General features: G+C 42.4%; 1 protein-coding gene across 1 annotated transcript; it reads right to left on the bottom strand.

The window, feature by feature from the left end:
* Positions 1-6,821: 6,821 nt before the first annotated feature.
* On the bottom strand, positions 6,822-12,896 carry LOC142369996 (uncharacterized). The gene has a single exon (XM_075452411.1). It carries the CDS (start codon positions 12,894-12,896, stop codon positions 6,822-6,824), a length of 6,075 nt encoding a protein of 2,024 aa, XP_075308526.1.
* Positions 12,897-14,141: the final 1,245 nt, after the last annotated feature.

The raw sequence follows: 14,141 nt of genomic DNA, 5'->3' as shown, positions 1-14,141 counted from the left end.
TGCAGCATAAGTAAGTCAAATAAAACTGCAGTGCAGTGCGAGTCTCTCTCTCTCGATTCTCATTTATGGTTGATATTACAGAGCACTTGAATAATCTGAACAAAATGTTGCAAAGATGCAAAACAATTATAACAGTATTATGACAGTATTCAAGTTAATGCTCACGTTATGGGAGACAGATGGCAAGCGGTGACCTTGCTCATTTTACATGTCTAAGAGAGTGCGCAGCAAGCTTTAATCCTGACTTACAAAGACAAGATTTCAGTGTTGCTGAGGGAGTTTGAGAAACGATTTCAGGTCTTTAGCGAACTCGAGACAGAATTCGCAGTTTTTCGCTCACCATTCGCAGTCAGAGTTTCTGATGTGCCCGTTGACATGCAATTCGAAATCATTGATTTGCAGTGTGATGCAGAATTGAAGGACAAATTTGCCTCTGTGGGCTTGGACACGTTTTACAAGTATCTCCTACCAGGCTATCCTGAATTGACAGCACTGGCTGCAAAACTGTTGTCCATGTTTGGGACTACCTATCTTTGTGAGCAAGTTTTCTCAGTAATGAACATTAATAAAACGAAGCTGTGCTCAAAGCTCACACATAAGCGCTTAAATGAGATTCTGAAACTGGCTGCTACTCAGGACATGATGCCTGATATTGATGCATTTGTGTGTAGGCTAAAAGATGCCAAGTTTCAGGGGCAAATACTGAGCAAGACTAAGTCCTATGGAATGATTCTTTCAACGTTGCACTATAAAAATAAACAGTTGTGAGTATTTGCTGCAGTAATTGCTGTGAAAGTCATTGCTCGTCAGTAACAGATTTACAACAGAAGAGTTTTATTGAGTAAAATATTTCTTATGCATGCCACATTTGTTATCTATGGGAGGTTTTTTATATGTATACATTTTATGCATTAACAAGGAAGGGGACAAATTTACTTTATAAAATGTCTGTTTAAAACAGCTGCCACTTAAGATTTCAAGTGTGTGGAGTCAATTCATGTGTTCAGAATTGCTTCCCAGATGTGGAAAATGTATTTTAAATTAATTAATTTCTCATGTCTCATTTCTCAATGTTTGATGTATTTTAACATGCAGGACAGTGTTTTTAAGTTCCACAAAACTGTGACTAAATGTTTTGCCACATTGTACAATCACTGTGATCAGTTTTTATGCATAATGCACTTAAATAAATGTTAAACTGGGTAGAGGTGTTGTTGAAATTTCACATACTTTTCTTAAAAACTCTGAGGTTCGTTCATAATATATTTAGTGAAAGGACAATTAATTTAATGTAAAGATTTTTATTATTTACTTCTTTTTTGCACCAATACAAAGAAACTGATCTTTACTGATCTGGCCCCTTGAGATCAGATTAAGCTGTAAACGGCCCCTAGACCAAAATGAGTTTGACACCCCTGCACTAGACCAACAGAATGTAACACGAGAAGAAAGCCCAAAAAATAGAACATAGATCTGAATGTTTGTCAAAAGAAAGAAACAACTCCTGGTGGACTTATCTTTTGTATCATTCTTTTGAGTCTTTTTAACCAAAATTGAGTTATTTGGTCAAGGAAAATAGAACATTGTTTGTTTTGAAATATCAGTACATGCACAAACACAAGCACTGAAAAGAAAGAGACTAAGAGCAGGAAAAAACTGTGCAGTAGGATCATCAGACCTTTGCTTGTTGCTACCTAAAGCTTTAAAATATCATGTACTGGAACTTCATTACATTCATCATTCATTACAGTTCAGATTTGATTGAATGTAAAGAAGGCAAATGAGGTGGTGGGGGACTGGAAAAATGCTTTACCTTGGTAACAGACTTCACAGGAAACACAACACTGGTATTGTCTGTAAGAAAGAAAAGAACAGACTGTATTTTTTGAGCATGCTGAAGTCTTTCAGTTCTTGTAGTATGACAGTACATGTTTTTGTTGGCAAGTGCAATTATATTTTCAGCCATCTGTTGGGGCAGCAGCATCCGAGCCGCTGATTCAAAGAAACTAAACAAGCTAATAAGGAAGGCTAACTCTAGCTTGTAATGATCTTTAAAGTGTAAATTTTTAAATAATATATACAGAGAATACATTATTTCCCTTTGGAGATTGATAAAACTGCATTATTCAATACAATTCAAATGATCACAAACATTGACCAAAAGCAAAGAAAAAAGAAAGCTAAAATATTAATTAGATTGACAAAAATGAGTTAAATGTAATCATAATTTACTACATTTTTCATTGTATGCTCAAAATATTGTTAACAATTCCAAAGTAAATCCATTGAAAAAGTAGATATTGTAGGGTAAAAAGAAAAAACCTTCCGTCAATACTATCTACACACCTGTGCACTTATGTTATGCATATTTTGGTGACAACTCCTCTCTATCGTCATTCAACATGTTGATGGCTTCCCGCTAAGCAATCCGCTAAAAGATTTTTATTGTAGCTATTGAGCATTGCTGTTTTTGACGGAAAGTGTTTTATATTGTAGATCATGCGAATAACCATTCAGTCCTAGACATAATTGGTGTAAGTCACACATGGATTCAACGTATTTTCAGAATAAAATTGAGCACATTAGGCCCTGTACATTTGCAACAGTGTGGAGAACAGACGCCTTGGATCTACTTATCTGACAACCACTTTCATAGATCCTGCCTTTTAGTGCCATTGGCACATGGCCATCAGGACAACAATGATCAATTTTGCAGTCTAACCCAATACTGCTGGAGATGGCTTATTGATGTCCTCACATTGCATGCTGCAGAGAAGGTGCTGCAGGTGAATTAATGACAGATTGACTTGCAGATTAGAGCACGATCTTTCCAGGATGCTAAGTGGTAAAGTGAACCTATTAATGGCTGATTATTTTACATGTATTTAGACTAGTTTATTTTCATTCTCAGATTTTTAGAAATAAATCTCACATCTATATTTATTCAGGTGTAATTGGCGAAAAAACGTTTAAAAGGAGAATGGCAAGAGGTTAGAAAGGCTTCGAAGATTCAGACAATAAGGCATGATTCAGTGACAGCAGCCAGAAGAAAAATTAAGGAAATACATATATTAAGGATATATATTTTGTAAAAAACAGTATGGTAGGAAGTGATTTTCTTAACTTTGCTGCTCTGTCATTGTCCATTTTAAGGTGAGTCATAAACGGTTGTCATGAGTCCTCCCTGCATGCCCACGCAGACAACATCTACAGCGAGCACTCAGCAGCACAGGATGTTGAAGTTCCAGGGCCAGTTTTTTTTAAAGTCAGCTATGTGGTCTGTGTGCTTATTATTGTGCCATCTTGTCAGGCTGTCCTCCATCTAGTTCTGCAAGCATTCAATCAGAGAGCAAGGTCCCCATCTTCAATCCTGCAGGGCATAATTATCATGGCCACTGTAACAATCAGCTCCAGATGCAGTGGTGGATAATATATTGGGCTGTGTCAGTGTGTGTAGGTGTGTGATGAACAGTCTGAACAGGGAAGAATTTTTAAAACAAAAATTATAGGTATGTTTGAGGCAGTAGATGCATAGGGAATGTGGGGGATATAGTTGGCACTGGCTTAGTTTATTGCACATATCAATCAAATTCAATAAATGATTATAACATCATTGATGATAATAACTAGGTTTGCATCATCTAGAAACTAGTAACTAATAACTAAACATTAGTATTAGCCTTAAGTGTCAGAAATGTCTCCTTTGTCTGTGTATTCACATGTGTTAGCATGTGCAACCTTCAGCACCCAACTTCACTTCACTTTTCCGGTTTAGCGACTCTCAGAACAACAACACCGCCATTTTTGAAAGAGTTTACTGTGTGGCCGGTCAACATTTGGTTAAAGTTATTTGCATTTCAATATCAATAAGCTCCAACTCCAACAACAGTCTTTCTCTGTCGGTCGCCATCGTTCACTGTGAGGAGTGGAACGGAGCCGGAAGGTGAACCATCAATCAATGACTTTCGCGATAGACGTCGCAAGATTAGGTCGTCTAGCGTAGTGACGCCTACTGATCGGGAGGTGAACTGCCTTGCGTATTCGACATCCTGACTGAGAACTTCGAAAGGTTTAACAGCCTCTGCGTGCCCACGGAGTTGGATTGGCAGATAGCTACGGAGTACCGAGGCCTTTAGAGATGCTTGGCGACAAGTTAACAATACAAGGAGCAGTAAGGGGTAATACCCCCATGAAGACAAAGGTTGGAGGCCAAGATCAAGGTAGGATTTGGGGAGGTTAGTCAGTTTCAGAGCTTTGCAAAGGTGTAATGAAGAGAGAAATCCCAAAGAAATACAACAAATTATAAATTGCTGAGGGACTGGAGACTGCCAAACCACAACTCACAGCTCTGGCTACACACTTGAGGAGGTACACCAGAGGAGGTGAAGCCAGGAGAATGAATAGGATGTTATCAACTGAACCATCCAAAGTGTAAACTCAGTGGCAGGGTAATAAGATGAGAAATAGACCCACCGAGGGCTGAGACTGAACAATACTGGAAGAGCATATAGGAGAGAAAACCATCATATGCCACCAATGCTCAATGACTAGTGGATCTGAGAGCTGACTACAGCAATCTACCAGAACAAGTCCCAGTGACGATTGCAATGGCAGACATCCAAGAAAGAGTAAAGTATGAAGAGCTGGACTGCACCAAGCCCTGACATTAAACACACTTACTGGCTAAAGAAATTAACTGCACAAATGAACCAGCTGCGAGTGGATGGGACCAACCCACACTGGTTAACCCAGGGTCGGACAGTCCTGATCATGAAAGATCCCCAGATGAGGGCAGTTCCATCCAACTACTGGCCGAAAACCTGACTCAGTACAGCATGGAAGCTCCTGTCAGGCATCATAACAAATAAGCAGGCACATCACTCAATACAAAAGTGGGGAATTGGAAGTAACACCCGAGGAGCTAAACACCAGCTACTGATTGACAAAACTGTCACTCAAGACTGTAAGATTAGACATACAATTCTTTGTACTGCTTAGACTGATTGCAAGAAAGAAGTCAATGGGCCTCATGCAAGAACCGTTCGTACGCACAGATTTGTTCTTAAATCGTCCGTACGAGTGATTTAAGAAAATTTGCGCATTCACCAATCTTTTTGTATTTTACGTTTTCTTTCAGGTACGAACAGAATTTACGAGTGATCCAGAGCTGTCGTAGGAGTTTCCTAAAATAGTCCGCTGTTATTCCAATCAAGTTTACTTGACTAATGGATTGTATATTTAATTACTTTGAAGCAAACATAAATATATATACATTATACCCCATAATGATGCTGACATTATTCTGTTTGACTTAAATTATGCACTAAGCAGTGTTGGGAGTAACGCGTTACAATGCATTTTAACCTGCTTTGTTTTTGAGGGTTTTTATTTTCTTCATACAAAGTTAGCGGATCACCACGAGATCAGGTACTGAATCACGCAGCACGTTCGACTTCCTTTCACTTTGTCTCAAACTGGCAGACTGATACAAGGGATGACAGAACCAGAAGATCAAGATAGCTCGTTTTCAAGATGGGCATACGCCCACTACTTTGACATTCAAAATAAGGACCCCAAGAACATTTTAGTGAAATGCACACTGTGTGTGAAACACAAACCGCTGTCAACGTCGAAAAACAGTACAAGTGTAACCCAAATCTCTAGTTTAAGGATAATAAACTACTTACTAAAGTGAGACTGGGCTTGAGTTCGTACCAAAACAGGGAAAAATAATTACTAAGATCTCAGTAAAATATCTTAAATGAATCTAAACCTTTTTCAGTTTTTCTAATTAAATTTAAAGGACCACCACGACTGTTTTAAAGAAAACCTTCAACAGGTGTTTATTTACACAGAAAATAAATGAAATGGTTGTTAACTCTCAGGAAGATAAATATAAAATAAAATAAAACATTTATAAATTCACATTTATCACATGTGGGCCCACATCAAAAGGAAAAACTCAAAATTACGTTGCAGGCCTGTAATGACGCTCGGGTGCGGTGAGGCCTAAAAACTGTTATGACCGCTTCACTCAGTCAAAAGCAGAAAATAAAGCACGTGCATTCTCATGTTGGTTCAGTACTCACGGATCCAAACAAGGGGCAAACGTGGATAACAGGGGGGGAATAAGGCAATGGCGTTCACAGATGGGGGTGATGGCAGTCAAGTCCAAACACAGCAACACACGAAATCCAGGGAAGAATAAAACAGCAGAGTCCATCCACCAGCAACCGTCTCAATCTCTCTCTCTTCACAGCGTCCGTCTCCTTTAATTACATGAACTCTGTTGAGCCATAATATCGTCACGCTATATCATATAGACTTAACGTTAGCCCACTTTAGCATTTAGAAATCAGCAACATGCTAAAGCTATGCTGTCAAAACACGGGATGCTATGCTAGCTAGCGGGTGGCTAAATGCATCACACTCCGGTATTTTCAACTACAACATTAAGTTACAGCAAAACTCATGGCACACACATTATATTCACCTTCTGCAGATCACATAGAAAAGCAATACAAGGACCACGGGTAGTCGACCTCTATTACTCCAAAATGTTTCTCACTCTGAACTTCTGACGACAGCTCTCGGGTTGATAGCGTCTGTGTCTCTCCCATACGTGCTCACTGACCTGCACCAATAGTCCCGCCCCTTACACAGCAAATACATTCTTATTGGCTCTTGAACTCGGTAACCATTTTATAACACATTGAACTGTATTTATCGTGCACTTTTTTCTCTTCACATCATGAATTATTTTTAAACAACATCTTATTATAATTTTTATACACTGTAACCTTTATGCATTTTATACAGGGCTACACCCTCCCTCTTCTGACTGTGTAGATGTCCTCATCACACCTTTTGTCTCTTTTCAACTTGGAAGGGTGATTCCTTTTCTCCTCCTCCGCGTACCTTTTGGATGTTTTGGACTTTTTCCTTGGTTCGTTGTCTCGATCTGGAGGGTTCAACTTGAGTTGAATGACCATGCCATGGTGCATGATAGTAACTGGTTCAAAGGATGGATGACCAGGTTTCTCATAACTGAATCTCATAGTTGGTTTTGGTTTTCTCAGCGATTTTCGGACTGTAGAAAATCTTTCACTTTCACTTCCTGTGCTTTTAGCGACTTTATCACGTCTAGTTCTGTTTGACTTAGGTGAGCTTGCTCCCTCTTCTAAATCTTGCAAATCTTCTTCTTCTTCTTCATTAGTTGTCTCTGGGATATCAGAGTCTGACAGAGAAAGCACAGCACCTTCAGGCAGTTCCTCAATCTCTGTTTCGGTATTAGGTTGGGGTTCTGCTTCCACCTCAGATCTTTCATCCTCTTCAGAGTTTTCACTCTCTTCAGAGATCTCACTCTCTTCATTCTCCACAGAGCTTGGATTTACCATTTCCACTTGTCTCCTGACTTCATCCACATCAAAATCTGGGGAATGATGGACAAATTCCAACTCTGAACCTGATGAAACTGTGTCACTTTCTTCTACTGGGTCAGTGGGCTTGGTTGGTTGACGTTTTCGGGTAAGTTGAGCTCTCGTGACAGGTCTCCGAGCGGTGTTTGGTTCATCCAAGGAGTTTGACATCCTGACCATATAACCGATGGGCAATAGGTGGTCTCGATGAAGAGTTTTTACCACACCTGTTCCAAGCTCTTGTTTGACCTTGTACACGGGCAGGTTTGGCAACTTTTCCAAAACAACATACGGTGTTGATTTCCATCGATCTTGGAGTTTGTGCTTGCCTTTTAAACCCATATTCCGAATGAGGATTCTATCTCCTTTCTCCAAAGGTAAGTCTCTCACGCGCTGGTCAAAGCGCGCTTTGTTTCTCAAGTGACTCTTCGTAGCAGCTTCAGATGCCATGTGGTATGCTTTTTGCAGCTCTCTCCTCATCCTGGTAACATACTGTTGGTAGGAGGTTTCACTTTCACCATTTGGCGAGATCCCAAAACAGATGTCAATGGGTAACCTTGCCTCCCTTCCGAACATGAGATGATACGGCGAGTATCCCGTGGAATCGTTTTTTGTGCAGTTGTATGCATGTACCAGGTGGGTGATATGTTGACTCCAACACTGTTTCTTTACAGTGTCCAAGGTACCGAGCATTGCTAAGAGTGTTCGATTGAACCTTTCTGGCTGTGCATCACCTTGAGGGTGGTAGGGGGATGTTCTTGACTTCCGAACCCCAAGCATGGACAAGAGCTCTTTGATCAGGCGACTTTCAAAATCTCGGCCCTGATCCGAGTGTATCCGTGCAGGTAGACCGTAGTGCACAAAATACTTCTCCCACAACACTCTTGCAACAGTGACAGCCTTTTGGTCTTTTGTAGCAAATGCTTGTGCATAACGTGTATAATGGTCTGTCACCACCAACACATTAGTAACACCTTTAGAGTCAGGCTCTATCTGCAAAAAGTCAATACACACTAAATCTAAAGGGCCATTACTTGTTATTTGGTTCAAGGGTGAGGCATGCTGAGGGAGTGTCTTTCTGGAGATACATCTTCCACAGGTTCGAATGTACTGCTCAACCTCAGTTGTCATCCTTGGCCAATAAAATCTGTCTTTGATCAGTTCGGTAGTACGCTCCACTCCCATGTGTCCGCACTCATCATGTAGAGACCTTAACACCATTGGGCGATATCTCGCTGGCAAGACCAGTTGTTTGATCCGTTCTCCACATGTTTTTTCTTTTACTCTGTGTAGCATGCCATCCTTTACTTCCAATTTGCGAGTTTCACGTAGCAATAACACAGTCTCTGGACAATCATTGTTGGAGCGAGTCAGCACTTTATTGTTCTCCATTGCTTTCTTTACAGGCCCAATTGCTGGGTCCATGTCTTGTGATGCTTGAATATCTTTTGAGCTCAACTGGTCAAGGGTGTTCAAGCTAAGGTTCACTGGGAACACATAAGCTTCAGGTACCGCTGTGGCAGGAGCTCCCAACTGATCCACCAATCTATCAGGCGCATCTGTCTCTCCACTGATGCAGGCTTGCTTGCAGAGGGCTTTGACGCCAGCAGGTGGGACACTGGTCCACTCTTTCACCTCCTTGGGAGTGTACTGCCGAGACAGCAGATCAGCATCGATATTGTGTCTCCCAGGACGATACTGGATGGTGAAATCGTAGGTGGCAAGGGCGGCGAGCCAACGATGCCCGACGGCATTGAGTTTGGCAGAAGTCAACACATATGTTAATGGGTTGTTGTCAGTTCTTACAATGAATTTAGCTCCATACAGGTAATCGTGAAACTTGTCCACGACAGCCCATTTTAATGCCAGAAATTCCAATTGATGGACTGGATAGTTGTGCTCTGAGTCTTTAAGCTTCCGACTGGCAAAAGCTACTGGCCTGAGGCCATCAGAATATTCTTGGTTTAGGACAGCGCCCAGCCCATTCATACTCGCGTCCACATGCAAAATGTATGTCTTAGTGGGGTCAGCGAATGCCAACACTGGGGCATTGATCAAACAGTCACGGATCTGCTCAAAAGCTTCCTGGCAAACCTGAGTCCACCGTTCTCCAAAGGGCTCAGATGGCTTGAAATAGACTTTGCTTGGGTCGACACTCTTTTTGGACTTGGGGTCTTGCCAAGTGGGGGCATAACCCTTGGTGAGCTCGGAGAGGGGACGGACAATGGCAGAGTAATTTGCAATGAATCTTCGATAATAACTGCAGAATCCGAGGAAGGACTTGAGCGGCTTCAGGTGTGTGGGCTCTTTCCAATGCTTTACTGCCTCCACTTTGTCTGGATCAGCAGCTATTCCGTTAGCGGAGACAATGTGACCCACATACTTAACTTGAGGTTGGCAAAATTGACACTTGTCAATAGAAACCTTCAATCCAATCTCCTCAAGTCTATCCAACACCTTGAGAAGACGTTGCTCATGCTCTTCAAGTGTTTTGCCGAAGATGATAATATCATCTAAGTACACAAGGGCTTCGAGAAGATGCATATCACCGACAGCTTTTTCCATTAAGCGCTGAAACGTTGCCGGTGCTCCTGTGATTCCCTGTGGCATGCGCTCAAACTGATAGAAACCGAGAGGGCAAATAAATGCTGTCTTTTCTTTGTCCTCCGGGGCCATCTCGACCTGGTAGTAGCCACTACGCAGATCTAGGACCGAGAACCATTGGCTGCCTGACAAGGAGTCCAATGCGTCGTCGATGCGTGGCATTGTGTACTGGTCTGGTGTGGTGCGGTTGTTAAGTGTTCTGTAGTCGATACAGATTCTTATAGTCCCGTTCTTTTTGCGGACTACAACGATCGGTGAAGCGTATGGACTACGGGACTCAGTGATAATTCCAGCTGCCAGCAGTTGTTGTATATGCCGTCTCACGTCATCTATGTCTGCAGGGGCTAGTCTCCTTGACCTTTCCCTGAAAGGTCTGGGATCATGCAGGCGTATGTGGTGTTCAACCCCCTTGGCCAAGCCAACATCCCACTCGTGCAGTGAGAAGACATTCCGCCTCTCAGCTAACTTCTGTTGAAGCCGGCTCTTCCACTCTTCGGGGATGGGGGAGTCTCCGAAGTTAAAGAGACTTGGGTCTAGGCTTTCAGCTGCAAGGTCAGATGGCCGGATTGGGGTAACTGTGTCAACGGCATACATCTCAGCAATGACGGTCCCTATTGGGAGGGAGGTTGTCTTTTTTGATTCATTCTGAATTAGCACAGTGAAGCTGTTGTCGTCTACATCGGCATCTGAGAGCACTCCAGGCTGTACCAGCACACCGGCGGGGAGTAACTGGGCAGTGGGTGTATCAATCAGTACAAAGTCTTTAGATGGGGCACTCTGTCGTTTTACTTTGCAGGTTGCATAGTACTTTGCACCTGGAGCAATAGAGAGAGGACCAGGTCCTTTCCACATTATCTGTCCCAAAATTTCATTTTTTGGTAACTGCTCTTGTGCTTTGACAGGGGCGTACACAGACTGAATTCTCATTGAGTGCACAGTGTTCTTGTCACCTTCTGTCTTCACCAGCTCCCATAAGCGGCGGAAAAGAGATGTATTGGTTCCAACCAGCACAGGGGTTTGTTGTTGGTTTCTTGGCTCAGGACAGATTAAGGCGAGCACTTCTACACGTCCCGACACACCAGTGATCTCTTCAGTGAACTCCATCTCTACCACGACGTACCCTTTGTACGGATACTCCGTGTCAGCGAGGCCCCAGAGTCCAAGGCGCGAGAGGGGTTTTATCGGGACGTCTGATAAGTGTTTGTTGTACCAGCTTTCAAAGATAATAGTCACATTAGACCCACTGTCGATGAGAGCTTCACAGACCACATCATTAACTTTGATGGTGTGAATAAATGATGGACCTACAAGACCCTCAGGTAAATCAGTGTTGTTCTCTGGGACTTCAACCTTATTGGTTCTAGCTACACACTGCTCTTCAGCCTCGGGCTTTGGATTCTCTTTGTGAGGAAAGGGGGATACTCGCACCAAGCGTATGAGCTTTTTGACAACCTTCTGAAGGTTCTCAGGGGCAGTACATCTGGTGGCTATGTGACCATTTTCCCCACACCTATAACAAAAAAACTCATCGTTATCTTTGGGAGAGGACACTTGAACAGGAGCGGGTTTGTGACCTGGAGCAGGTTTGTATTGGTAAGGCTGTGGTGTGTGTTCTCGTGGGAGGTCTGATGTGTATTTTACTGCCATTACACTCATTTTACTCTCCAGGGCTTTCACTTGTTTTCTCAGTTCTTGTAGTTCACTCTGGGACTCATTTTTCTGTTTTTGTTTCCCTTTAAGACCTTTGAAAGAATCATCAGATGGCGATTGAGGACGTGGTTTGTTTCTTTCCTCTAACTGCGCTCTCAACTCTCGAATCTGAGCTTGCAGTTCACTCTGAGAAGCTGAATCAGGTTCTTTCTCCTTTTCTGCTTGAACTGTGCGTACTCGCTGAGAACGCATGGGTGCCACTTGGCTTTGTCTGACTGACTGGCGGCCTTCCTCTTCCATTACTTCTCGTAGCAGAGTCAGGAAGTTAGGGGGATTACTGCTCCGCTCCCTAATTCTCAACTGAAGCAACATGAGCTCAGAGGTGGACCCTCTAATAAGCTGCTCTAAACGAGCGCTGTTTGCAGCGCTTACAGGTAAACCACCTCCTTGTACTACTTTGACAAGGGATCTCTCTAATCTTCGTAGGAACTCAGACAGACGTTCACTAGGCTGTTGGTGGAGTGCTCTAAAGGACAGATAGAGGTCTTCTGAGGACTCTACTGTACCAAAAATGCTCTCTATAGCCTCCATGTACTCATGGGGACCAGCATCAGGTTGAGTCAGACGCACAGCTTGAATGATCTCAAAGGCGGGCCCTTTGAGACTTTCCAATATTCGACGTCGTTTCTCTTTGTCCGAACACTCACCTTCCTCTACTAAGAGTGTTGCTTGCTCCAACCAGTTGTCTAATGTCTCCTCTCCAGCTGGGGTGGGACTGACCCCGGAGAATGTACGCAGACGTCTGTATGGGTGACTGTCAGATTGCTTGTTTGTTCTGCTCATAACATCACCGACTGCACGGATGATGTCTTCAGGGTTGCTGTTACCCTCTTTGGTCTCTTGGGGAGGGGGACATAGACCTTGGATGTCCTCGAAGGTTCTCCCTTCACTCTGCAGAAAGCTCAGCAATTTTGCTGCAAAGTTATCAGACTGAGGCTCTGTATAATAGACGGCTTTCCATTCACTTCCGCCACTTACAGGCATTATCTCGGGAGGGATTTTGGACGGGTCTATCTCTTCACGGCACTCACATAACACCATCAGCGATTGTTGTTGCGGGTGAAACATTTTGCCTCGAACTCTAACTTTCCCCAAGGCTTTAATAGTCTCTGCTGTTTCTTCAATGTCTTCCCGTGAAAAACTTTCAGGCACTCCATATAACATGAGGGCATGTTTTAAATCTACTGACTCTCCTTTACACCAGTTAATTAACTGAGTTTGTGATGAACTGCTTGATTGGACTGCCATTACTGTACTTTACTTTAATATCCTTTAGTTACTGTTAACACGTTACTTTTATACTAATGCTCTAAAGTGGTGGGGTCCAGTTACTTTTGATTTTCTAATGTTTACTTCATGTTGATTAATCCCTATTTACGATAAAAAAATCCCAGCGGTGCCTCCATTTATGTAACCCAAATCTCTAGTTTAAGGATAATAAACTACTTACTAAAGTGAGACTGGGCTTGAGTTCGTACCAAAACAGGGAAAAATAATTACTAAGATCTCAGTAAAATATCTTAAATGAATCTAAACCTTTTTCAGTTTTTCTAATTAAATTTAAAGGACCACCACGACTGTTTTAAAGAAAACCTTCAACAGGTGTTTATTTACACAGAAAATAAATGAAATGGTTGTTAACTCTCAGGAAGATAAATATAAAATAAAATAAAACATTTATAAATTCACATTTATCACATGTGGGCCCACATCAAAAGGAAAAACTCAAAATTACGTTGCAGGCCTGTAATGACGCTCGGGTGCGGTGAGGCCTAAAAACTGTTATGACCGCTTCACTCAGTCAAAAGCAGAAAATAAAAGCACGTGCATTCTCATGTTAGTTCAGTACTCACGGATCCAAACAAGGGGCAAACGTGGATAACAGGGGGGGAATAAGGCAATGGCGTTCACAGATGGGGGTGATGGCAGTCAAGTCCAAACACAGCAACACACGAAATCCAGGGAAGAATAAAACAGCAGAGTCCATCCACCAGCAACCGTCTCAATCTCTCTCTCTTCACAGCGTCCGTCTCCTTTAATTACATGAACTCTGTTGAGCCATAATATCGTCACGCTATATCATATAGACTTAACGTTAGCCCACTTTAGCATTTAGAAATCAGCAACATGCTAAAGCTATGCTGTCAAAACACGGGATGCTATGCTAGCTAGCGGGTGGCTAAATGCATCACACTCCGGTATTTTCAACTACAACATTAAGTTACAGCAAAACTCATGGCACACACATTATATTCACCTTCTGCAGATCACATAGAAAAGCAATACAAGGACCACGGGTAGTCGACCTCTATTACTCCAAAATGTTTCTCACTCTGAACTTCTGACGACAGCTCTCGGGTTGATAGCGTCTGTGTCTCTCCCATACGTGCTCACTGACCTGCACCAATA

Source organism: Odontesthes bonariensis, chromosome 20 (genome assembly GCF_027942865.1).
Source record: "Odontesthes bonariensis isolate fOdoBon6 chromosome 20, fOdoBon6.hap1, whole genome shotgun sequence".
NCBI classification, from domain to species: domain Eukaryota; kingdom Metazoa; phylum Chordata; class Actinopteri; order Atheriniformes; family Atherinopsidae; genus Odontesthes; species Odontesthes bonariensis.
Note: the sequence above shows the minus strand (reverse complement) of the source record. Positions and strands in the feature narration are given on the sequence as shown.